Source organism: Hyla sarda, chromosome 3 (genome assembly GCF_029499605.1).
Source record: "Hyla sarda isolate aHylSar1 chromosome 3, aHylSar1.hap1, whole genome shotgun sequence".
Classification (NCBI taxonomy): domain Eukaryota; kingdom Metazoa; phylum Chordata; class Amphibia; order Anura; family Hylidae; genus Hyla; species Hyla sarda.
In genome coordinates this window covers 144,174,831-144,200,512 of record NC_079191.1, presented here as the reverse complement: position 1 = coordinate 144,200,512, position 25,682 = coordinate 144,174,831, and the positions used below count along the sequence as shown (strand labels likewise).

The 25,682-nt window shown below is 43.8% G+C and overlaps 1 protein-coding gene across 1 annotated transcript; it reads left to right on the top strand.

The window, feature by feature from the left end:
* The first annotated feature begins 15,120 nt into the window (after positions 1–15,120).
* Positions 15,121–25,430, top strand: GHSR (growth hormone secretagogue receptor). Its single transcript, XM_056563200.1, has 2 exons — positions 15,121–16,515; positions 24,642–25,430. The coding sequence occupies exons 1-2, from the start codon at positions 15,705–15,707 to the stop codon at positions 24,944–24,946; spliced, it is 1,116 nt and encodes a 371-aa protein (XP_056419175.1). The 5' UTR covers positions 15,121–15,704; the 3' UTR covers positions 24,947–25,430.
* Positions 25,431–25,682: the final 252 nt, after the last annotated feature.

The window sequence follows — 25,682 nt, the reverse complement described above, 5'->3', positions numbered from 1 at the left end:
CATGTGACTCCTGCAACCTGCTACTCACAGTTCACACCACTTCTTGGACCACTCGCAGCGCCTTCTGCGTGTTACCTAAACAGGGTCCGTGTGTCTCCCCCTCTAACAGCCAGCATACCGTTTCCCAGGGAGAGCCCCAACTATTCTGTTTCTTTTCCTTTTAAACACACTTCCCCTTCCTGATACCTCATTAATCAGGCCACAGGTGGATTCTTCAGATTTAGCAAGGGAAATACACCCTTTCCTTGCCACACTGCCACAGGGTCATAAGATGCCAATTTTAAACATAGTCATTTTGGCACATGTAGTTTATAATTTTTTTAAGTATTAAAATAAAATAAAACCTATATAAATTGGGTATTCTTGTAACCGTATGGACCTACAGATTAAAGATAAGGTGTCATTTTTACCAAATATGGCACTGCATAGAAACGTGAGCCCCCAAAAGTTACAAAATGGCGTTTTTTTTTTATTTCATCCCACAAATATATATATTTTTTGTTTCGCCGCAGGTTATATTCTAAAATAAGTGATGTCATTGCAAAGCACAATTGGTGACGCAAAAAAACAAGCCCTTATATGTGTCTGTAGGTGCAAAATTGAAAGAGTTATGATTTTTAGAAAAGGAGGAAAGGTAAAAGTCCTTAAGGTAAAAGCTGACCTTTTGAATAATACACATGTAGAAGTAAATTGTAAGCCAGATTTGTAAATGTTGCTACTTCACAGGTTCAAACAACATTTTTAGTTTTTCATATTTTTTTACAGATAAGGAATCATGTTTGAAAAGTTATTTTAAGAGCTGAAAATCCATTGACCTTGACCTCGAGCAGAGGTCAGAAACGGTCAGAAACAGACTCCATGAAGGTGGTATGAGGGCCCAACATCCACAGGTGGGGGTTGTGCTTACAGCCCAACAGTATGCAGGACATTTGGCATTTGCCAGAAAACCCCAAGATTGGCAAATTAACCACTGGCGCCCTGTGCACTTCATAGATTAAAGCAGGTTCACACTGGGCACATATGACAGACGTGACAGAGTCTGGAGACTCCGTGGAGAACGTTCTGCTGCCTGCAACATCCTCTAACATGACCGGTTTGGCGGTGGGTGTGTAATGTTGTGGGGTTGCATTTCTTTCGGGGGCCTCACAGCCCTCCATGTGCTTGTCAGAGGTAGCCTGACTGCCATTAGGTACCGAGAGGAAATACTCAGACCCCTTGTGAGACCATATGCTGGTGCGGTTGGACCTGGGTTCCTTCTTATGCAAGAAAATGCTAGACCTCATGTGGTTGGAGCATTGATGCTTTGGACTGGCCTGCCCGTTCCCCAGACCTGAATCCGATTGAGCACATCTGGTACATCATGTCTCGCTCCATCCACCATCGCCACATTGCACCACAGACTGTCCAGGAGTTCATCAGGAGCATGACCAGGCATTGTAGGGAGGTCATATGGGCACGTGGAGGCCACACACACTACTGAGCCTCATTTTGACTTGTTTTAAGGACATCAAAGTTGGATCAGCCTGTAGTGTGGTTTTCCACTTTGATTTTGAATGTGACTCCATATCCAGACCTCCATGGGTTGATAAATTTGATTTCCATTGATAATTTTTGTGTGATTTTGTTGTCAGCACATTCAGCTATGTAAAGACGAAAGTATTTCATATGATTATTTCATTCATTCAGATCTAGGATGTGTTATCTTAGTGTTCCCTTAATTTTTTGAGAAGTGTATATGTTGTTCAGTTCATCAGATTTTTAAACCAAATGAGAAGTTTACCATCTGACCAACAGGTGAATGGGACTCTACTGTATGTAACTTGTGCCACTTGTCATTGTCATCTTTCTACTTTACAATAAATGAATAAATATCAATCATGGAACAAAAACAAATAAACAGAAAAATATGACAAAACAAGCATGCTGATAATGGGCCTCACAAGGAAAGACCACCAGAGTTTATTACTTGAAGTACATGAAGGCCAAAGTCCACTATGGGAAAAAATATTGATCATCCATTTCAAGCATATTTCATTCTTATGAATTAACCCTGATGAAGTCACAGCTTTGGCCTATATTTTGTATATGGTAGTGGTATTTCTTTGTGATTTTTTTCATAATATTCATCATTTAGAACTGGGTAATTAATATTATCTTTTTAATTTAATTGAAGCCTAAATGGGTTATTAAGATTATATGTAAATCAGTCTTGGTGACTCAAAATTAACAAATAAATCATACGCACCTGTGTTAAACTGTGTACTCCGGCGGAACAAATCTTTTTAAATCAACTACCACAAAGTTAAACAGATATGTAACTTACTTCTGTTTAAACATCTTAATCCTTCCAGTACTTATCAGCAGCTGTATGCTCCACAGGAAGTTGCATTTCTTTCTGGAGTTATCCACAGCAGGAGAGGTTTGCTATGGGAATTTGCTTGTACTCTGGACAGAGGTGTCAGCAGAGAGCACTGTGGACAGACTGAAAAGAATTCCAGAAAGAAATACAACTTCCTGTGGAGCATACAGCAGCTGATAAGTACTGGAAGAATTAAGATTTTTAAATAGAAGCAATTTACAAATCTGTTTAACTTTCTGGCACTAGTTGATAAAAAAAAAAAAATTTCCACAGGAGTACCCCTTTAATGCTTTACCGCTGCCGTTCTGATGGCGCCTGGTACTCTTTGCACACTCAGCTAATCACTGACCGCATCGGGGACCTGCCTACCCCTGGAAAACCCCTGCAGATCTCAATATGAATAAGATACACAAGAATATGTGGTTGTGACTTTAAAGGGGTGTTTTATTGGCTTTCTGAATTTCCTTTCTGTCTGACCACAGTGCTCTCTGCTGACACCTCTGTCCATTTTAGGAACTGTCCAGAGCAGTAGCAAATCCCCATAGCAAACCTCTCCTGCTGCGGACAGTTCCTAAAATGGACAGAGGTGTCAGCAGAGAACATTGTGGTCAGACGTAAAGGAAATTCAAAAAGAAAAGAACTTCCTGTGGAAAATACAGCAGCTGATAAGTACTGGAAGGATTAAGATTTTTAAATAAAAGTAATTTACAAATCTGTTTAACTTTCTGGCACCAGTTGATTTAAAAAAAATTTTTTTTCCAGGGGAGTACCCCTTTAATATCTACAAAGCTTTGTTTATTAATTATTGTCTAATGAATATGAGGAAATTAACTACTACTCAATGTGTGGACGGCTAAAATACTATATCCGTGCAGATAAGATTATCAATACTTTCTGTGTGCTATAAAATACTTACCAGGTAGGAAATCAGGTTTGTTGCTGCCATGCATTCTGGATCTGTTGACATTTTTGCTATGCAATTTGCTTTCGTTAAATTACTAGTCGGTTTTTATCGCGAATAATACATGTGGCAGCTGGTCCGGGGTGCATAAAATAGTATTCACGTGTCATCTTAAGCATTGTGAACAAATATTTACTTACAGCTCTAAGACACCAACCAAATTGTACAGCTGCTACTGTCTGTGAATGTGGGTGACAGACAAATGGGTTCATTAGCTCCATTGTGATAACATTCGGTACTTTCTCCACCGAAGCAGTTTATAATTTTTGGGCAAATTTATCACAGGACACAGCAGGTCGCGGAGCAGGAAATTTACATTAGCGGAATGATTGCTGGATCTCCATGATACATTGATCGGTGCTGTGATAAATAAGTGCTAAAACCATGTTATACATATGTCTGTGGACCTGGTGGTGAGGAGGAATGAAGGACTAGCTCTAGAGATTGGGGGAGCCATTTGTAATCTAACGTTTTGCACATGTTGGGGGGGATTCATCAACATCAGTGTATGGTAGAGCTTTTTTTTACCCCTTTCTGCTGCGTGTATTTGTCATTTACCTGCGCAAAATTTACTAAACTTGCGCACGGGTCTCTGTGAATCATGTGCAGTAATAGAATCCAGCCCATCTCAGCTCTTGAAAAAAATATAAGGCAGACTTGTACGTGTGCTCGGAGCTGGTGTATATTTGCGCAAGAAAATGACACTTGCGTCCTTTTTTTGCGGAAAAAAAAAGACGCAGTTAATTAATTCATGTCTACCAGAAAAACAGCTCTACGGTACACCTGAAGGGTGACATCTTTAGAAAAAGTTCCACCAAAAAAGACACAAAAAGAACGCAGGAAATATCCTTGCGCAAGATTTTGCACAAGAAAATACACCTAAATTGATTCTATATTGATTGATGAATCCCGCCCATTGTGTGGTCAGCTGAGGAATTCTACTACTTGGGAAATGCCTTTAAAGGGGTACTCCGGTGAAAACTTTTTTTTAAATCAACTGTTGCCAGAAAGTTAAACAGATTTGTAAATTACTTCTATTAAAAAATCCAGTACCTTATTAGCTGCTGAATACTACAGAGGAAATTATTTTCTTTTTGGAACACAGAGCTGTCTGCTGACATCACGAGCACAGTGCTCTCTGCTGACATCTCTGTCCATTTTAGGAACTGTCCAGAGCAGCATATGTTTTCTATGGGGGTTTTCTCCTACTATGGACAGTTCTTAAAATGGACAGAGGTGTCAGCAGAGAGCACTGTGGTCATGATGTCAGCAGAGAGCTCTGTGTTCCAAAAAGAAAATAATTTCCTCTGTAGTATTCAGCAGCTAATAAGGTACTGGATTTTTTAATAGAAGTAATTTACAAATCTGCGATCCTTTCAGCCTGCGATCCTGTTGCTACTGTGCTTATAATCCTGGGGGCTGCTGTTAGCCATGTGGTCCTTCTGCTTCTGTGCTTATAATCCCGGAAGGGGGGGCGGTTTGCTGTTCACCCCATGATCCTGCTGCTGTATTATAATCATTGGGGGGGGGGGGGGGGGCTGTTAGCCTTGTGATCTGCCATGCTGCTTGAAATCATGGGGGGAGCCTTCCTACCTGCCATTCACAGCGCTGTCTAATTGGCAGGGAGCTGCCCTGTGCTTTTCAGTGTCCCGGCTGCAATAAGAGTTCGGACTCTTGCTGCCAAGCTGGCATGAGTCCGTGATCACTGAGCCAGGACATGTAGTTTTTCAAAGTAAAAAAAAAAAATGAAAGATACATTTTTGTTAATCACATATTAGAAAGTTGTTTTTAATACATTGATTAAAGGGTACCTCTCATCAAAAAAACTTTTGATATATTATAGATTAATGTATGCAGAATAACTTTACAATTGCATGTTATTAAAAAATATGCTTCTTTCTATTTAATTTTCCACTTTGAAGAAATGACCACTAGGGGTCTCCCTACCAGTCCTGGCAGCAAGCATTTCAGACTCATGCTGGAGTCCTAAACACTACGAGCTGCCAGTCTGCTTTGTTCACAAAGGAGAACACTCAGAGCTGCCAGCCTGCTTTGTTCACAGCCTGTTTGGCTGTGAACAAAGCAGGCTGGCAGCTCTGAGTGTTTAGGACTCCTGCATGAGTCAGAAATGCTTGCTGACAGGACTGATCGGGAAAAATACAATAGAAAGAAGCATATTTTTCATTAACATGCTATTGGAAAGTTATTCAACATTCATTAATCTAAAATATATCAAAAGTTTATTTGATGAGAGGTACCCTTTAACAAAATATAAAAAAGTTTTTTTTGTGACAGGTACTCTTTAGTACTCAAGTGTTGCAAAGGTATAATCCTATGACAGTACCACGTGTAAAGCCACTTAGTTCTTCAGTATGATACACACCGTTCTAATGCCTGTGGTTGTCTAAGGAGATTTAATGGCTGTGTGATTGATGTTACATACCTGGGGATGACTAAAACAACTGACCTCAGGATGGGGGCCCAAATACTATTGGCCATATGGAGTAGCCTTGTGGTCTTAGCATATGTTTAAATGTTCAGGTTTTTTATTGCAAATATTACATACAAAGCTGGGAATAGATGAATGAATAGAGGGCATATATTAAAAAAAGGCTTGGATAGGTCTCTTCTTTTAAAATCTATTTATGATTTTATATTTAATAATTGAAAATAAAAACCTAAAAGTGTGAACACAGCCTTAACCATATACAGTGAACCCTCAACTTACAATGGCCTCAACATACAATAGTTTCAACATACAATGGTCTTTTCTTGACCATTGTAACTTGAAACCAGACTCAACATACAATGCTACGGACAATCCAGATCTGCGAAACGTGTCAATGGCCTGAAGAACTGAGCAATCAGAATGGATATTTCCCTGGTAAATCCCCTGTATTCCTAAAGTGTATGCACTGACTGATGTCTGGTAGCGCCCCCTACAGTACAGGGAGGTATTACATGTTCTGTACTCTTTACCTGTGCCAGGGTTACCTGCTCCTTTGGGCATCAGGTGAGGACGACTCCATTTTCCTTTTTTTAGGACATTGCGTGTTCTGTACAGGACCCTGAAAAAGCTCCTGTCCTCTATATAGACCAGTGTTTCCCAAAGAGGGTGCCTCCAGCAGTTGCAAAACTACAACTCCCAGCATGCCCGGACAGCCTTCGTGTCACGATGCCGGCTGGCAGGTAGTGGATCCTCTGTGCCAGAGAGGGATTGGCGAGGACCGCGCCAGTGGACCGGTTCTAAGTCACTACTGGTTTTCACCAGAGCCCGCCGCAAAGCGGGATGGTCTTGCTGCGGCGGTAGTGACCAGGTCGTATCCACTAGCAACGGCTCACCTCTCTGACTGCTGAAGATAGGCGCGGTACAAGGGAGTAGACAGAAGCAAGGTCGGACGTAGCAGAAGGTCGGGGGCAGGCGGCAAGGTTCGTAGTCAGGGTGGATAGCAGAAGTTCTGGTACACAGGCTTTAGACACACAAAACGCTTTCACTAGGCACAAGGGCAACAAGATCCGGCAAGGGAGTGCAAGGGAGGAGACCAGATATAGCCAGGGAGCAGGTGGAAGCCAATTAAGCTAATTGGGCCAGGCACCAATCATTGGTGCACTGGCCCTTTAAGTCTCAGGGAGCTGGCGCGCGCGCGCCCTAGAGAGCGGAGCCGCGCGCGCCAGCACATGACAGCAGGGGACGGGAACGGGTAAGTGACCTGGGATGCGATTCGCGAGCGGGCGCGTCCCGCTGTGCGAATCGCATCCCCAACGGCCATGACAGTGCAGCGCTCCCGGTCAGCGGGACCGACCGGGGAGCTGCAGGGAGAAAGACGCCGTGAGCGCTCCGGGGAGGAGCGGGGACCCGGAGCGCTAGGCGTAACAGTACCCCCCCCCTTAGGTCTCCCCTTTTTTTTGTCTGCCTCCCCTGGGATGAGGACACCGGGAAGGAATGGATGGTTTCCTCAATGGCAGGCAGTACAGCAGGAGTAGGGATGGGGAGGGAGGGCAGAGGGTGAAGCTTGGCACGGGGCAGGGAGACACAAGGACGGGAGCCATGAGGGAACACAGAGGCTTGCCTGATGGGACTGGGAGGGGGGGAGAGGCATTTCCTGTGGCAGGCAGAGTCCCTAACGACCTTAGGGGGACCGGATACAGGAGGAACCACAGGGTCACGGCAGGGAGTACAGGGAACCGGTTTAAGGCAGTCCTTGGAACAAGAGGGACCCCAACTCTTGATCTCCCCAGTGGACCAATCCAGGGTTGGGGAATGGTGTTGAAGCCAGGGTAGTCCAAGGAGAATTTCGGAAGTGCAATTGGGAAGGACCAAAAATTCAATTTTCTCGTGATGAGGTCCGATGCACATTAGGAGGGGCTCCGTGCGGTAACGCACGGTGCAATCCAACCTGGCTCCGTTGACCGTGGAAATGTGGAGTGGCTTGACAAGACGGGTCACCGGAATGCGGAATTTATTCACCAAGGACTCCCGAATAAAATTCCCAGAGGCACCAGAGTCCAGGCAGGCCACGGCTGAGAGGGAAGAGCTGGCTGAAGTAGAAATCCGTACAGGCACCGTGAGACGTGGAGAAGCCGACTTAGCATCAAGAGACGCCACACCCACGAGAGCTGGGTGCGAGCGTGCGTTTCCCAGACGTGGAGGACGGATAGGGCAATCCACCAAAAAATGTTCGGTACTGGCACAGTACAGACAAAGATTCTCTTCCTTACGGCGATTCCTCTCTTCCAGGGTCAGGCGAGACCGATCCACTTGCATGGCCTCCTCGGCGGGAGGCCTAGGCGCAGATTGCAATGGAGACTGTGGGAGAGGTGTCCAGAGATCTAAGTCTTTTTCCTGGCGGAGCTCTTGATGCCTCTCAGAAAAACGCATGTCAATGTGAGTGGCTAGATGAATGAGTTCATGCAGGTTAGCAGGAGTTTCTCGTGCGGCCAGAACATCTTTAATGTTGCTGGATAGGCCTTTTTTAAAGGTCGCGCAGAGGGCCTCATTATTCCAGGATAGTTCAGAAGCAAGAGTACGGAATTGTATGGCGTACTCGCCAACGGAAGAATTACCCTGGACCAGGTTCAGCAGGGCAGTCTCAGCAGAAGAGGCTCGGGCAGGTTCCTCAAAGACACTTCGAATTTCTGAGAAGAAGGAGTGTACAGAGGCAGTGACGGGGTCATTGCGGTCCCAGAGCGGTGTGGCCCATGACAGGGCTTTTCCAGACAGAAGGCTGACTACGAAAGCCACCTTAGACCTTTCAGTAGGAAACTGGTCCGACATCATCTCCAAGTGCAGGGAACATTGCGAAAGAAAGCCACGGCAAAACTTAGAGTCCCCATTAAATTTGTCCGGCAAGGACAGGCGGAGGCTAGGAGTGGCCACTGCGGAGGAGGTGCAGGAGCTGGCGGAGGAGATGATTGCTGATGAAGTTGCGACTGAAGTTGGTGCACAATGGTGGACACTTCCGACATCTGGTGGGTTAGATGGGCGATCTGTCGGGCTTGCTGGGTGACCACCGTGGTGATATCAGAGGCAACTGGCAGGGGAACCTCAGCGGGATCCATGGCCGGATCTACTGTCACGATGCCGGCTGGCAGGTAGTGGATCCTCTGTGCCAGAGAGGGATTGGCGAGGACCGCGCCAGTGGACCGGTTCTAAGTCACTACTGGTTTTCACCAGAGCCCGCCGCAAAGCGGGATGGTCTTGCTGCGGCGGTAGTGACCAGGTCGTATCCACTAGCAACGGCTCACCTCTCTGACTGCTGAAGATAGGCGCGGTACAAGGGAGTAGACAGAAGCAAGGTCGGACGTAGCAGAAGGTCGGGGGCAGGCGGCAAGGTTCGTAGTCAGGGTGGATAGCAGAAGTTCTGGTACACAGGCTTTAGACACACAAAACGCTTTCACTAGGCACAAGGGCAACAAGATCCGGCAAGGGAGTGCAAGGGAGGAGACCAGATATAGCCAGGGAGCAGGTGGAAGCCAATTAAGCTAATTGGGCCAGGCACCAATCATTGGTGCACTGGCCCTTTAAGTCTCAGGGAGCTGGCGCGCGCGCGCCCTAGAGAGCGGAGCCGCGCGCGCCAGCACATGACAGCAGGGGACGGGAACGGGTAAGTGACCTGGGATGCGATTCGCGAGCGGGCGCGTCCCGCTGTGCGAATCGCATCCCCAACGGCCATGACAGTGCAGCACTCCCGGTCAGCGGGACCGACCGGGGAGCTGCAGGGAGAAAGACGCCGTGAGCGCTCCGGGGAGGAGCGGGGAACCGGAGCGCTAGGCGTAACACTTCGGCTGTCCGGGCATGCTGGGAGTTGTAGTTTTGCAACAGCTGGAGGCACCCTGGTTGGGAAACACTGGCACAGGTAAATAGACAGTGATTACACCCTGGTTGGGAAACACTGGCACAGGTAAATAGACAGTGATTACACCCTGGTTGGGAAACACTGGCACAGGTAAATAGACAGTGATTACAGCTCCCAGCAGATCTTTATTACTTTTATATGTAAGGATTTGCTTTATCTATATTAGTTATCTACTTATTTTTCTTTAATCCTCACTTTTTCCTATTTTTGGATGACATTTTGGTGGCTTCAGAACCAATTACCAGGTTTCCATAGAGTTATGGTCTCAACATACAATGGTTTCAACATACAATGGTCGTCCTGGAACTAATTAATATTGTAACATGAGGGACTCCATAACTCATTATAAACTGGTGAGCTTCAAAATGGGACACCTTATTTTTCAATGACTGAACTTCCCAAGGACTTTTTCATACCTTACATTTATTAAAGGGGTACTCCGGTGGAAAACTTTTTTTTTTTTTTTTTATTAACTGGTGCCAGAAAGTTAAACAGATTTGTAAATTACTTCTATTAAAAAATCTTAATCCTTCCAGTACTTATTAGCTGCTGAATACTACAGTGGAAATTCTTTTCTTTTTGAAACACAGAGCTGTCTGCTGACATCATGAGCACAGTGCTCTCTGCTGACATCTCTGTCCATTTTAGGAACTGTCCAGAGCAGCATATGTTTGCTATGAAGATTTCCTTTTACTCTGGACAGTTCCTAAGATGGACAGAGATGTCAGCAGAGAGCACTGTGGTCATGATGTCAGCAGAGAGCACTGTGCTCGTGATGTCAGCAGACACCTCTGTATTTCAAATGGAAAATAATTTCCACTGCAGTATTCAGCAGCTAATAAGTACTGGAAGGATTAGAATTTTTTAATAGAAATCATTTACAAATCTGTTTAACTTTCTGGCACCAGTTGATTTAAAAAAAAGAAAAAGTTTTTCACTGGGGTACCCCTTTAACATGACCTTTATACTACAGTACAAATGGAAGAACTGATTTTTCAATGTAGAGCTAGACAGTCAATAAAGAGAAGGTATTTGCCCTGTATTGGCAGAGCTGCCGGGCTTCAGCACAATGAGGTACAGGGGCATCCTACACAATGGGCGACTATGTAATCCATGAGTACTCTGAGTACTCTGAAGTAAGAACTGCTCTTTGGCGCTTCTATGACTAATAGAGGGGGCACCAGAAGGGTTGCAGCCCAATACCTATGGTATCCATATGCTCCAAAATAACATATAAGGAACGGATCTCCTCATCAGAATGGATTCATCAACATATTCCATGTATTTCAGTTGGGTTGAAGCAGATAGCAAAATAATTTGAGACACTTTTCATTAAATTTAACCATGATCTTGTCATTTTTTAAGTTTTATATAGAAGCATGTAAAAAAAATGGCGGAATACCATGCACAGAGAGTCTGTCAAAGAAATATACAGCTGTTACAAATATGAAAATGTCAAATATATCACCAAAAATATTTAAAAACACAAACCCAAATATTATTATTATTTTTTTTTTAACAAGTGCCCTTAAAGGGGTACTCCGCCCCTGGCATCTTATCTCCTATCCAAAGGATAGGGGATAAGATGTTAGATCGCCGCGGTCCCGCTGCTGGGGACCCCGGGGATCCCCGCTGCGGCACCCCGCCATCATTACTGCGCAGAGCGAGTTCGCTCTGTGCGTAATGATGGGTGATACAGGGGCCGGAGCAGTGTGACGTCATGGCTCCGCCCCTCATGACATCACGGCCCGTCCCCTTAATGCAAGTCTATGGCAGGGGGCGTGACGACCGCCACGCCCCCTCCCATAGACTTGTATTGACGGGGACGGGCCGTGACGTCACGGGGGGCGGGGCCGTGACGTAACGATGCTCCGGCCCCTGTATTGCCCTTCATTACGTGCAGAGCGAACTCGCTCTGCGCAGTAATGATAGCGGGGTGCTGCAGCGGGGATTCCCGGGGTCCCCAGCAGCGGGACCCCGGCGATCTGACATCTTATCCCCTATCCTTTGGATAGGGGATAAGATGTCTAGGGGCGGAGTACCCCTTTAACATGGTAAAATAATGTGAGCATGAAGGAAGCCAAAAGGAGTTTCTGGTCTCAATGTTCATTGTTTCTTAGATACTTTGGGGGAGATTTATCAAAACTTGTGCAAAGAAAAAGTTGCTCAGTTGCCCATAGCAACCAATAAGATCGCTTCTTTCATTTTGCAGAGGCCTTGTTAAAAATGAAAGAAGCGAGCTGATTGGTTGCTATGGGCAACTGGGCAAATTTTCCTCTGCACAGGTTTTGATAAATCTCCCTCTTTATGTCCTTTTAAATGTTTCAAAACTATTTTTGATCTCTATTTACTTCATTGAATGTTACATTCTGGGGCTGAAAACATAATAAAAATAACAAATAATGCACATACAACAGATTTTTTTGTGGTGTTTGTGGCAATTTTGGTATCAGTGGTGTCTTCAAACAACAGCGTGCTATGGGTATATCATGAATATGAACAAGATGCACATGACAAGCTTCTGCTTTAACATCACTCAGGACTTCCCTCACCTGTTGTACTATATCTTTTATTTTATTTTATTTTTTTGTCTGCTCCTATATAAAAAAAAAATAATTGCTACTGCTTTCCTAACTGTATATCTATATACACTGCTCCAAAAAGATAAAGGGAACACTTAAACAACACAATGTAACTCCAAGTCAATCACACTTCTGTGAAATCACACTGTCTACTCAGGAAGCAACACTGATCGACAATCAATTTCACATGCTGTTGTGCAAATGGAACAGACAACAGGTGGACATTATAGGCAATTAGCAAGACACCTCCAATACAGGAGTGGCTCTTCAGGTGGTGACCACAGACCACTTCTCAGTTCCTTTGCTTCCTGGCTGATGTTTTGGTTACTTTTGAATGCTGGCAGTGCATTCACTCTAGTGGTAGCATGAGACGGAGTCTACAACCCACACAAGTGGCTCAGGTAGGGCAGCTCATCCAGGATGGCACATTAACGCGAGCTGGGCAAAAAGGTTTGCTGTGTCTGTCAGCATAGTTTCCAGAGCAGGGAGCTGCTACCAGAAGACAGGCCAGTACATCATGAGACGTGGAGGAGGCCATAGGAGGGCAACAACCCAGCAGCAGGACCACTACCTCCGCCTTTGTGCAAGGAGGAGCACTGCCAGAGCTCTGCAAAATGACCTCCAGCAGCCTACAAATGTGCATGTGTCCACTCATGCGGTCAGAAACAGACTCCATGAGGGTGGTATGAGGGCCCGACGTCCACAGGAGGGGGTTGTGCTTACAGCCCAACACCGTGCAGGATGTATAGCATTTACCAGAGAACACAAAGATTGGCAAATTCGCCACTGGCACCCTGCGCTCTTCACAGATGAAAGCAGGTTCACACTGAGCACGTGACAGAGTCTGGAGACGCTGTGGAGAACGTTCTGCTCCCTGCAACATCCTCCAGCATGACCGGTTTGGCGGTGGGTCAGTAATTGTGTGGAGTGGCATTTCTTTGGGGGGGCCATACAGCCCTCCATGTGCTTGCCAGAGGTAGCCTGGCTGCCATTAGGTACCGAGATGAAATCCTCAGACCCCTTGTGAGACCATATGCTGGTGTGATTGGCCCTGGGTTCCTCCTAATGCAAGACAATGCTAGACCTCATGTGGCTGGAGTGTGTCAGCAGTTCCTGCAAGAGGAAGGTATTGATGCTATGGACTGGCCCGCCCGTTCCCCAGACCTGAATCCGATTGAGCACATCTGGTACATCATGTCTCGCTCCATCCACCAATGCCACATTGCACCACAGACTTTCCAGGAGTTGGCGGATGCTTTAGTCCAGGTCTGGGAGGATATCCCTCAGGAGACCATCCGCCACCTCATCAGGAGCATTCCAAGGTGTTGTAGGGAGGTCATACAGGCACGTGGAGGCCACACACACTACTGAGCCTAATTTTGACTTGTTTTAAGTACATTACATCAAAGTTGGATCGGCCTGTAGTGTGGTTCTCCATTTTGATTTTGAGTGTGACTCCATATCCAGACCTCCATGGGTTGATAAATTTGATTTCCATTGATAATTTCTGTGTGATTTTGTTGTCAGCACATTCAACTATGTAAAGATGAAAGTATTTCATACGATTAGTTCATTCATTCAGATCTAGGATGTGTTATCTCAGTGTTCCCTTTATTTTTTTGAGCAGTGTATAGAAAACTCAACATGTGTGTGTGTGTATATGTATGTATGTATGTGTGTGTGTGTGTGTATGTTCCAGCATCACTTCCAAACCGATAAAGATATTAGCATGAAACTTGGCACACATGTTACTTATATGTAAACAACAAATATAGGAAATGTAATTTAACCCTTACTCACCCCCATTTGCCAGGGTTGGGGTTTTTGTTTAAAGTCCCTTACAAGTCTTTGGGAAATGTATGTTACTGCATAACTTCCAAACGGCTGGAGATATTTCGATAATACTTGGTCATATGTTACTTATATGTCAAATAAAAATATTTAATAGTTAAATTAACCCCTAACCTGCCCCCATATGTGAAGGATGGGGTTTTTGTTTAAGTCCCATGCAAGTATATAGGACTTCTGGTGCCTTACTCCACAAGCTCCGCTCTGCTTCTCCTGGTGAATGCATCAGTCCAGCTGGCAAGCCACACCCTCCCTGCATGCCATGTGCCATCTCACAAAGACATTCCCACCTTTTAAGGTACACCCCTTTTATTTTCAGCTTACAATATCTTTACCACAACACAGCCCCGCCTGGGATATGAAGATTAGAAATAAGGATTAGCTATGGGGAAGGGATATGGGGACGGGATATGGGGATGGGATATGGGGATGGGATATGGGGATGGTACATAGGGATGGGATATGGGGATGGGACATAGTGATGGGACATGGGGTCGGGATATGAGGACAGGATATGAAGACGGGATAGGGGGTCGAGATATGAGAACAATACATGAAGTCAGGATATGAGGTCGGAATATGAGGAGGGGATTTGGGGTCAGGATATGAGGAGGGGATATGGGGTCAGGATTTAGAGATGGGATATGAGGACAAAAGCTTCCTCCTTTGTTGCTTTTCCTTCCCCAAAAGCATAAGGCAGCGCCAGGTACTCAGCTAGTATTATATATATATATATATATATATATATATATATATATATATACATATATATATATTAATATATATTGTTTCCTGCCTTCATACTTTATATTAAGAATACATTTGTGGTTCTGACACTCACTACAATACTTGTTTTATCAGCAAACATGTAAAGTAATTGTGTGTGTATATTATATTCATGAATACATTTATCTGGAATACAATACAAACACCAGCTGATGCACATTAACATACAGTAGATCTGTCACATGTGTCTTTTCTGAACAGGCTTCTTCTGCATAGGCTGGGAGTTGGTAGAGCTCAGGCATACAGAATACTAGTACATGGGAGGGAGAAGGGGCGTGCTGAGGATGCTCTCTGAGGTCTGTTCTCCAGCTTCTTCATACAAGTCTAGCTGCTGGGATACAATCTACTCCTCAGCACCCAGCAAAGAAGAAATAAGACCTCACCACAGAGAACTTTTCCTCCATTGCTGTTCAAGTTTCTCCAATGTTTATAAGGAGCTTTCACAGGACCAAACCCTATAAAAGTGTCCAAGGATTTGTGTTATTTGGAAAAGACATTGGAAAGACATTTGGACATTATTTGGAAAACACTGGTTTCCTTCAGTTTTCATGTTGTTTAGGATATCTACTATGAACTGGGGTGCAGACTTTAGTGTATCCTCTACTGAAACCTTCAGAGCAGTCCTCAGTACCTGCAGATTTGGGGCATGTAAGATCTACCTGTTGAAGGAAATGGGCTGTACACCTGCTTCTTCAAGACTGCACCTGCACATTGATGTGGTCCATTGTTACCTCCATACCTGAAGTTCTCTAAAAGTCAGCACAATTCTCCAGTGGAAATGAAGAAATGCCATATGCTTGTTCTGAAGCTTCATGGTGAGAACTTCGCAGGACTTTATTTATGGCCAGGTGAGAATCATGTCCAGTAAAATTTATTCAGACAACATAACCAAGGGTTACTACTATAATTCTACCTGGCCAGAAGACCCCATCTATCTTTTCCCTCTCCCAGTCCTTACAGGAATAACTGTGGTCTGTGTTCTCCTGTTTATTATTGGTATATTTGGTAATATCATGACTATGCTAGTGGTGTCTAAGTACAAGGATATGAGGACTACAACCAACCTCTATCTCTCCAGCATGGCATTCTCAGACCTTCTCATCTTTCTCTGCATGCCACTTGACTTGTACAAGCTTTGGCAATATAGACCCTGGAATTTTGGAAGTCTCCTCTGCAAGTTGTTTCAGTTCATCAGTGAAAGTTGCACTTACTCCACTATTCTGAACATCACAGCTCTGAGTGTGGAGAGGTATTTTGCAATCTGTTTTCCTTTGAAAGCTAAGGTGGTCATCACCAAGGGCAGGGTGAAACTGGTCATCTTTGTTCTTTGGACTCTATCCTTTGTTAGCGCTGGACCTATCTTTGTCTTGGTTGGTGTTGAACACGAAAATGGGACCAATCCCCTAGAAACAAATGAATGTAAAGCTACAGAGTATGCAGTCAAGTCTGGACTCCTCACCATCATGGTGTGGACATCAAGTGTCTTCTTCTTCTTGCCGGTCTTCTGCCTCACTGTCCTGTACAGCCTTATTGGAAGGAAACTGTGGAGAAGGAAGATGGACTCTATAGGACCAAGTATCTCTCACAGGGACAAGAATAACAAACAGACTGTCAAAATGTTAGGTAGGAAAGCCATTTCTGATATGTATATTTGTCTTTTATGAATATAAATACCCTATACATATATATATATATATATATATATACATACACTCTGTACTGCTATGGACCCTGCTCCTCCACTATAAAAAAATAAAAAAATATATATATATCTATATATACAAATCAAAGAAATGTTGCAGTATCTTGTAATACCCTGTTTATTGGACTTTCAGAATTTTGTAGAGACAAGCTTTTGGGATTCCTCCCTTTATCAAGTCCAAAGCACTTGCTTTGGACTTGATAAAGGGAGGAATCCCGAAAGCTTGTCTCTACAAAATTCTGTTAGTCCAATTAAAAAGGTATTACAAGATACTGCAACATTTTTTGATTTGAATCTGCATCACTGGACTAATACGGCTACTCGAATTTACTATATATATATATATAGCTTTTTGTGTATTTTTAGTTTTTAGCATCGGGTCCTTGCATGCTTTTCCAGTGTTTTTCTAAGCATTTTTATGTTTAAAGTTATGTTGAAAATCGTATAGTAAAAATGTCTAACACCCCCACCCCCCCAAAAAAAACTATCTAGTGTACTATATTTAGGAAACACCACTGACCCTTAAATACCCCACTTTATGCACCAAGCCAAAACACTGGATATGTAGATCTTCCAGTATTCAGACTATTTTTAGCACCGTAAAATCCCAGCTAAATGTTGTGTGTGAACTGTGCATAGAGTATCCATCGGATTCAATGTGTTCTCAGAATGGCAATAAGACCACACCGCTAAAGTGATACGGTTAATAAAACAAACGGTTCGCCTTTCTAATAATATTTAAATGTGGTTTCCATGGTAAAGGGTACCTGGGCTCCGCATCATTCAGCAAAGCTTTCATCCTATTATCACTCTGTGGCTCCTGAAAGACAATAATCTTTCCTTAGGACATTGGTTATTACTACACTAAAGCTTACTGGGCACATATATATTTAGATTTACATAGGCATTATAAAACATAATGTCTATTTGTGTTTATTTTATGTGTTTACAGAGATGGCAAAAAGCCAATATCAAAAATGATGTTAATAAAAATATCCACTTCATATATCCTATAAACAGAGCAAGCCCAGGAAAGCATTACATGACCCTGATGCACTTTGGTAGACTGTAAAAGCGCAGTTACTCATTACATTAGTGTTTCCCAACCAGGGTGCCAACGGCTGTCCGGGCATGCTGGGAGTCGTAGTTTTGCAACAGCTGGAGGCACCCCGGTAGGGAAACACTGCATTACATACTCCAACTCCATTGTGGGCAGCTCCAGATGAAGTATTTAGAGATGAGTGAACTTACAGTAAATTCGATTCGTCACAAACTTCTCGGCTCGGCAGTTGATGACTTTTCCTGCGTAAATTAGTTCAGCCTTCAAGTGCTCCGGTGGGCTGGAAAAGGTGGATACATTCCTAGGAAAGAGTCTCCTAGGACTGTATCCACCTTTTCCAGCCCACCGGAGCACCTGAAAGCTGAACTAATTTATGCAGGAAAAGTCATCAACTGCCGAGCCGAGAAGTTTGTGACGAATCGAATTTACTGTAAGTTCGCTCATTGTTTGCTGATCAAAGAAAAACATTTATTGTCACAAGATTTAAATTCTGTTTATTTCTTTTGCACAGTTTGAAAATACTAATATTTTACAGTTTTAGTAATACAAGTCTTCACACAATGCCAGAGCTACAGTGAAGACTGGCACAAGCACAAGCAGTGCAACAGAGAGGGAAGAAGGCAGGTTGTTCTGCATGCAGATTTATATGTGGCTCTGGGTCCATTAGAAGTAGTGGCTCAATATTACCTATGTGGTATAGAAACTGTAAGACAATATAACAATAATATTCTTTTAGGACCTGAGGTTATTTCTAAAAATGCTATGTAGTGGTATGTATAGATTCCTTAGAGGGATGATCACATAGCTTTTTGTCAACCAATTATGTGTGGAACTTCATGCAGATATTGTTAAAGGGGTATTCCAGTAAAAAAAAAATATATATTTTTTTTCTTCATATCAACTGGCTCCGGAAAGCTAAACAGATTTGAAAATTACTTCTATTAAAAAAATCTTTATCCTTCCAGTACTTATCAGATGATGAAGACGAGTTATTCTTTTCTGTCTGACAACAGTGCTCTCTGCTGACACCTCTGTCTGTCTCAGGAACTGTCCAGAGCAGGAGAGGTTTGCTATGGGGATTTTCTCCTACTCTCGACAGTTCCTGAGACAAGCAGAGGTGTCAGCAGAGAGCACTGTGGTCAGACAGAAAAGAACAACTCAAGTACTGGAAGGATTAGGTTTTTTGAATAGAAGTCATTTACAAATCTGTTTATGTTTCTTGAGCCAGTTGATATACAAAAAAAAAAAAGTTTTTTACTGGAATGCCCTATAAAAACCCAGGACCCCAGTGATGCCAAGCAACAAAGCTAACCACCGAGCCACCATGATGAATATAATTGTTTCCATTTCTGATAATATCTTTCATAACAGAAATGTAATGTTAGAATAACCACAGATTTTGGTCGTGGATCACACAGAATATTGCAAATTTGGAAAGGCAGTTTTAGTATTTCCTAGAGAAAATCCCCTGAGATTCCTCATAGGCTCTTTGCATATACAAAAACAAGAACACTGGGGTTCAAAAGTCCTGATAAAAAGATGGCTGAAAAATAGCATATTGTACCGCAATGGAACATTCCTCCCGCCTTATCTGTCTAGTAATGGTCTGGGAGTGCTGTATATTAGTACCTGCCAACAGTACCTGTTACTTATTTGATTCAATACATGTCACCTACAAAGAGAAATGTACATTGCTTTCGGAAAGTTTTCAGACCCTTTTTTCACATTTTGTTATATGGCAAACATAAAAAGAATGCAAGTCCCCCCCAACATTCTGTACTTAAAGGGGTAGTCCAGTGGTGAAAAACTTATCCCCTATCCTAAGGATAGGGGATAAGTTTGAGATCGCAGGGGGTCCGACCGCTGGGTCCCCCTGCGATCTCTCTGTACGGGGCCCCAACTCTCCGGCCAGATAGCGGGTGTCGACCCCCGCACGAAGCGGCGGCCGACACGCCCCCTCAATACATCTCAATGGCAGAGCCGGAGATTGCCGAAGGCAGCGCTTCGGCTCTGCCATAGAGTTGTATTGAGGGGGCGTGTCGGCCGCCGCTTCATGCGGAGGTCGACACGCCCCCTTCCTGTGGGCTGTCGAGGCTCCATACAGGAGATCGCGGGGGGCCCCAGCGGTCAGACCCCCGCCATCTGCAACTTATCCCCTATCCTTAGGATAGGGGATAAGTTGTTAACCACTGAGTCACAACTGGACTACTCCTTTAATATCCTATAATGACAAATTGTAAACAGAATGTTGAAAATCTTTGTTAAGAACTGAAATATTGCATTGACATAAGTATTCAGACCCTTTGCTAAGTCCTTAGTTAAAGCACCTTTGTCCCTGTGTCCCGTTTACCTTTCTGCAGCCCCACGTTAACTTTAAAAATGCAGGGGCCGCCGACAGGTAGCGCACGCAGGGATGTCACTGACGTCCCGTGCATGCACCCATAGGAGGAGTGGAGCAGCGAGGAGGAGGACACGCGCATGGTAAGTTACCAGCGGCATGTCATCTTCGGTGCTCCGTCCACCGTTCCTCCGGTCCTGGGACCTACTGCTATGGCCTATAGGCCATAGCAGTAGATCATGACCCCTGACCGGAGGAGCAGTGGTCAAAGCGCTGAAGTAACGCAGTACACAGACATATAGCCTCCAGCCATACACTGTATATGGCTAAAGGCTGTATGTCTGTGGAGGCCACTGCCTACCAAATGTGGGGGAACTATACTGCCAACCTAATGTGGGGGAACTACACTGCCAACCTAATGTGGGGGAACTATACTGACAACCTAATGTGTGGGGAACTATACTGCCTACCTAATGTGGGGGGAACAATACTGACAACCTAATGTGGGGGGAACTATACTGACAACCTAATGTGGGGGAACTAGGCTGACAACCTAATGTGGGGGAACTAGGCTGACAACCTATTGTGGGGGAACTAGTCTGACAACCTAATGTCGGGGGACCTAGTCTGACAACCTAATGTGGGGGAAACATAGAAACATAGAATGTGTCGGAAGATAAGAACCATTTGGCCCATCTAGTCTGCTCAATAATCTGAATCCGATTAATAGTCCCTGGCCCTATCTTATATGAAGGATAGTCTTATGCTTATCCCATGCATGTTTAAACTCCTTCACTGTATTTGCAGTGGTCACTTCTGAAGGAAGGCTATTCCATGCATCCACTACTCTCTCAGTAAAGTAATACTTCCTGATATTACTGCAGAAACCTTTGCCCCTCTAATTTAAAACTATGTCCTCTTGTGGTAGTTTTTCTTCTTTTAAATATGCTCTCCTCCTTTACCGTGTTGATTCCCTTTATGTGTTTAAAAGTTTCTATCATAGTCCCTCTGTCTCTTCTTTCTTCAAAGCTATACATGTTAAGGTCCTTTAACCTTTCCTGGCAAGTTTTATCCTGCAATCTATATACTAGTTTAGTATCTTCTCTGAACTCTCTCTAGAGTATCTATATCCTTTTGGAGACACGGTCTCCAGTACTGCGCACAATACTTCAAGTGAGGTCTCACCAGTGTTCTGTACAGCGGCATGAGCACTTCTCTCTTTCTACTGCTTATACCTCTCCCTATACATCCAAGCATTCTGCTAGCGTTTCCCACTGCTCTATTACATTGTCTTCCTACCTTTAAGTCTTCTGAAATAATTACTCTTAAATCCCTTTCCTCAGATACTGAGGTCAGGACTGTGTCAAATATTCTATATTCTGCCTGAGGGTTTTTACGCCCCAGGTGCATTATCTTGCACTTGTCCCCATTAAATTTCAGTTGCCAGAGTTCTGACCATTCTTCTAGTTTTCCTAAATTATTTTCCATTTGGTGTATCCCTCCAGGAACATCAACCCTGTTACATATCTTTGTGTCATCAGCAAAAAGACATACCTTACCATCGAGACCTTCTGTAATATCACTAATGAAGATATTAAACAGTATTGGTCCCAGTACAGATCCCTGAGGTACCCCACTGGTGACAAGACCTTGCTCTGAATATTCTCCATTGACTAAAACCCTCTGTTGTCTGTCACTCAGCCACTGCCTAATCCACTCAACAATATGGGAGTTCAAGCTCAATGAGTGTAGTTTATTGATAGGTCTTCTATGTGGGACTACTGCCCCTCCGCCTTCTATTATTTTGGTCACCCAATCAAAAAAAATCAATAAGATTTGTTTGACATGATCTCACTGAAGTAAACGCATGTTGTTTTTCATCTTGCAATCCATGGGAACTATGCTGACAACCTGATGTGGAGGGGGGGAAACTATGCTGACAACCTAATGTGGGGGAACTATGCCGCCTACCCAGTGTGGGGGAACTATGCTGTGTACTTAAAGGGGTACTCCACTGCCCCAGCATTCAGAACATTTTGTTATGAACTCTGGGTGCGGGCTGCAGGGGTTGTGACGTCATAGCCATACCCCTCAATGCAATACTATGGGAGGGGGTGTGTTGACCACCGCACAATACTCTGATAGTGCCCCTCTGTAACTAGACTCTGTATCCGCCCCTGGATATAATGCCACAAGGCTTGCACACCTGGATTTAGGAAATTGGGGATGTTCTCTTATTTTTCTCTGCAGATTTTCTCAAGCTTCATCAGTTTGGATGTGGACTGTTGGTGAACAGCCATTTTGAGGTCTCAAGTCAGTGCTGTGGCTGGGCTGCTCAGGGATATTCACAGAGCTGCCCCTAAACCACCCCTGTGTTGTCTTGGCTGTGTGCTTAGGGTCATTATCTTGTTGGAAGTTTTCAGGGCTGGTACAAGGATTTTTTCCACCCTAGGCAAAACCTAATTTTGCTGCCCTGTTGGCCCACCCCTTGCCCCAACCCCTCACTGGTCAGATATAAGGTCAATGGTATAACGAGTCCCCTGGGCCCTGATATATATATATATATATATATATATATATATATATATTTATTTGGGCATCTCTTTATTCCCAGAACTATTCAACTTTTAAGTAAAAATAAATAATTATTTTGTAGAATGATTCACATTGGTGGTACATATATTGTATTTTTAACAAAAAAAAATATTTTGGGGGGAGAAGGGAAAGAAAAAATTGCAATTCTGTAGTTTTTGGAGTCTGGATGTGACTGGCATATAAGAAATGATGTAAGAGCAGAATAGTGAGTGCAGCTCTGGAGATGACTGAGGGATAAGACATGACATAACAGCAGAATAGTGAGTGCAGCTTTGGAGGTGACTGGGGGATAAGACATGATGTAACAGCATAATAAATAGTGCAGCACTGGAGGTGACTGGGGGATAAGACATGACTGCAGTTCTGGAGGTGACTGAAGCAGAAGATATACTTACACACAAACATCCTTCATACGTCCAGCTTACTTGTCGCATCTTCCTGTGAACACTGTTGAAGGACCTGGGAAGTCATGTGACTCACAGGAAGGTCCTTAACCCCTCAGTTGTGAACCAATGAAGGGAAGATTGTGCAGTAGTAGCAGAGGGGTGAGTCCTGTTAGGACCTGAATGATCATGTCTGCGATCATGAGGGCCTAGTCCTAGGAAGAGTACTGTGCTGCCCTCCTCTATGAAGCGTCACTCTGTGGTATCAATAAATGTCAGGCTAAATTTCAAGTGCCATAGCAAAGGGTCTGCATACTTATCTCCATGCATTTTTTTGTTTTTCATCTTTAATACATTTGCCAAATTTCTAAAATTCTGTTTTCACATTCTCACTATGGAGAAGGGAGTGTAGATTAATGGGGAAGATATGTTAAGGTCTTTGAAAGGAAAACCTAACAAAAGGGTCCGAAAACTTTCTGAATGCATTGTGTATATTGGTGTCTGTGCTGCTGCTTATCAAATTGAAGGGCCAAATCATTATTAAGGGAATTGGAGGTATATTGTAATACATGTTTACTATGAGGAACTTTGGTATCACTAGTTTACCTTGATGTGCTAGAATTCAACTTTAGTCGCACAATTATTTTGAATATTTTGTATTAAAGGGGTTATTCAAAGGTTAAAACTTATCACCTATCTGATTGGTGGGGGTCTAACCACCGATACTCCCATTAAGAACAGGGGTCCCTTGTCTCCTAAGTGAATTGAGTGGCAGCATACATGACTGGCCACCACTCCATTTACAAAGATAGCCAAGCAAGATCAGTTACACAATTATTATAACTTATGCCACCATTTGGCGTAAGTAATGCCAGAAATCTAGTCCAGCTCATAACTGGTGTGGATTTCTAAGGTTGGCACATGGACCATGCATGAGATATTTCACATTTATTAAGAGGCTTCTGCCTCTTTGCACATCTGGTGCATCTTAAACCAGCCTTATTTTACTTAAAAGGGTACTCTGCCCCTAGACATCTTATCCCCTATCCAAAGGATAGGGGATAAGATGTCTGATCACGGGGGTCCCGCCGCTGGGGACCCCTCGATCTCCCTGCTGTACCGATGTCCGTTTAGAGTGTTGGGTGCAGCGTTGGAGACTCGTGATGTCATGGCTGCGCCCCGCTCATGACGTCGTGGCCACGCCCCCAATGCAAGTCTATGGCAGGGGGCATGACGGCCATCACGCCCCCTCCCATAGACTTGCATTGAGGGGGCATGGCCATGACATCACAAGCCTCCCCCCAGCATCAGCAGTCATCCTGCCCGGAGCGAAGTTTGCTCCATGCACGGAACGTCTGGGGTCCCCCCAGAGAACGTAGTGGTCCCAAGCGGTGGGACCCCCGCGATCAGACATCTTATCCCCTATCCTTTGGATAGGGGATAAGATGTCTAGGGGCAGAGTACCCCTTTAAGACTGGGTTCTGAAACAATTTATACATCTCTAGGCATGTGCAAGCAAGGCCCCTCAGGTCCCCACCCCTTTAGAAAGGGCAGATAAAAGGGGGCATTCCTTCACCAAATAGAGACTAACACATTAAACACTAGGGGGTTAGATTGTAAATGACTATGAATCAACCTCCTGTTTAACACATTTGTTTGGATCTTTTTCAGCCGTGGTGGTGTTTGCCTTCATCCTGTGCTGGTTACCATTCCATGTGGCACGCTACCTGTTCTCTAAGTCCTTTGAAGCAGGATCCTGGGAAATAGCACTGATCAGCCAGTACTGTAACTTGGTATCTTTTGTGCTTTTCTACCTGAGTGCTGCCATCAACCCCATTCTATACAACATCATGTCCAAAAAATACCGCGTGGCTGCTTGCAGACTATTCCGACTAAAGAAAGTTTGCAGAAAAGCACCTTACACAACGAATGATGAAAGTTCACCGGCCTGGACAGAATCCTACGTGAGCTCATGACAGCACGAGGAAAACATGGTCTGAATTCTGCCTGACAACACTGAAGCCATATTATTCCAGAAAACATGTAGGATCCATAAAATGTGCTATGTATACTTACAGCACGTAATAGTATCTCAGGATGAAAGCGCTTCTATGTGTGATGGAAAGCCTGGCCAGTGCTTTGCACCAGTGGAAACTTTAATATCCATTCCTATTTTTAGAGTTATTTTATCTCGGTGAAAGCGATATTTTTTGTATTGGTTTCTCAGAAGGATGCTTAAGGCAATATGGTTCTCGTGTGGGGCTTTCTTACGTTCCTATAGTATTTATTAAACCATACCCTCTATGTCTGGATTGCTACCTTTAGCTGTCAGTTTTCTGTTATACATTGTACTGTTTCATGCACTTCCTGTGGCTTGGTGTCCAAAGAGTAATGATTCTTAGAACAGTATAAAGTTTTAATGTCATGTGATAACAATAAGGACAATAAAGTCTAATGTAAAAGCTGTCATTGTAGGCGTCATTGTCCAGCTTTCATAAATCTGTGGTATAAAAAAAAATAAAAAATCTGTGGTATTATTTTGTCACCTAAATTAGGTCACATGTGGCACACATGACTATTAGACACTGATCCAAAGATGTTCAGCAACCAGGTAAATGCAAATCAGAGAAAGCCATGGGCCCTAAACATAAAACGTGAAGTCAACCTACATGTTTAGAAATTAGTTCACAAAAGACTTTCTCAAACACCTCT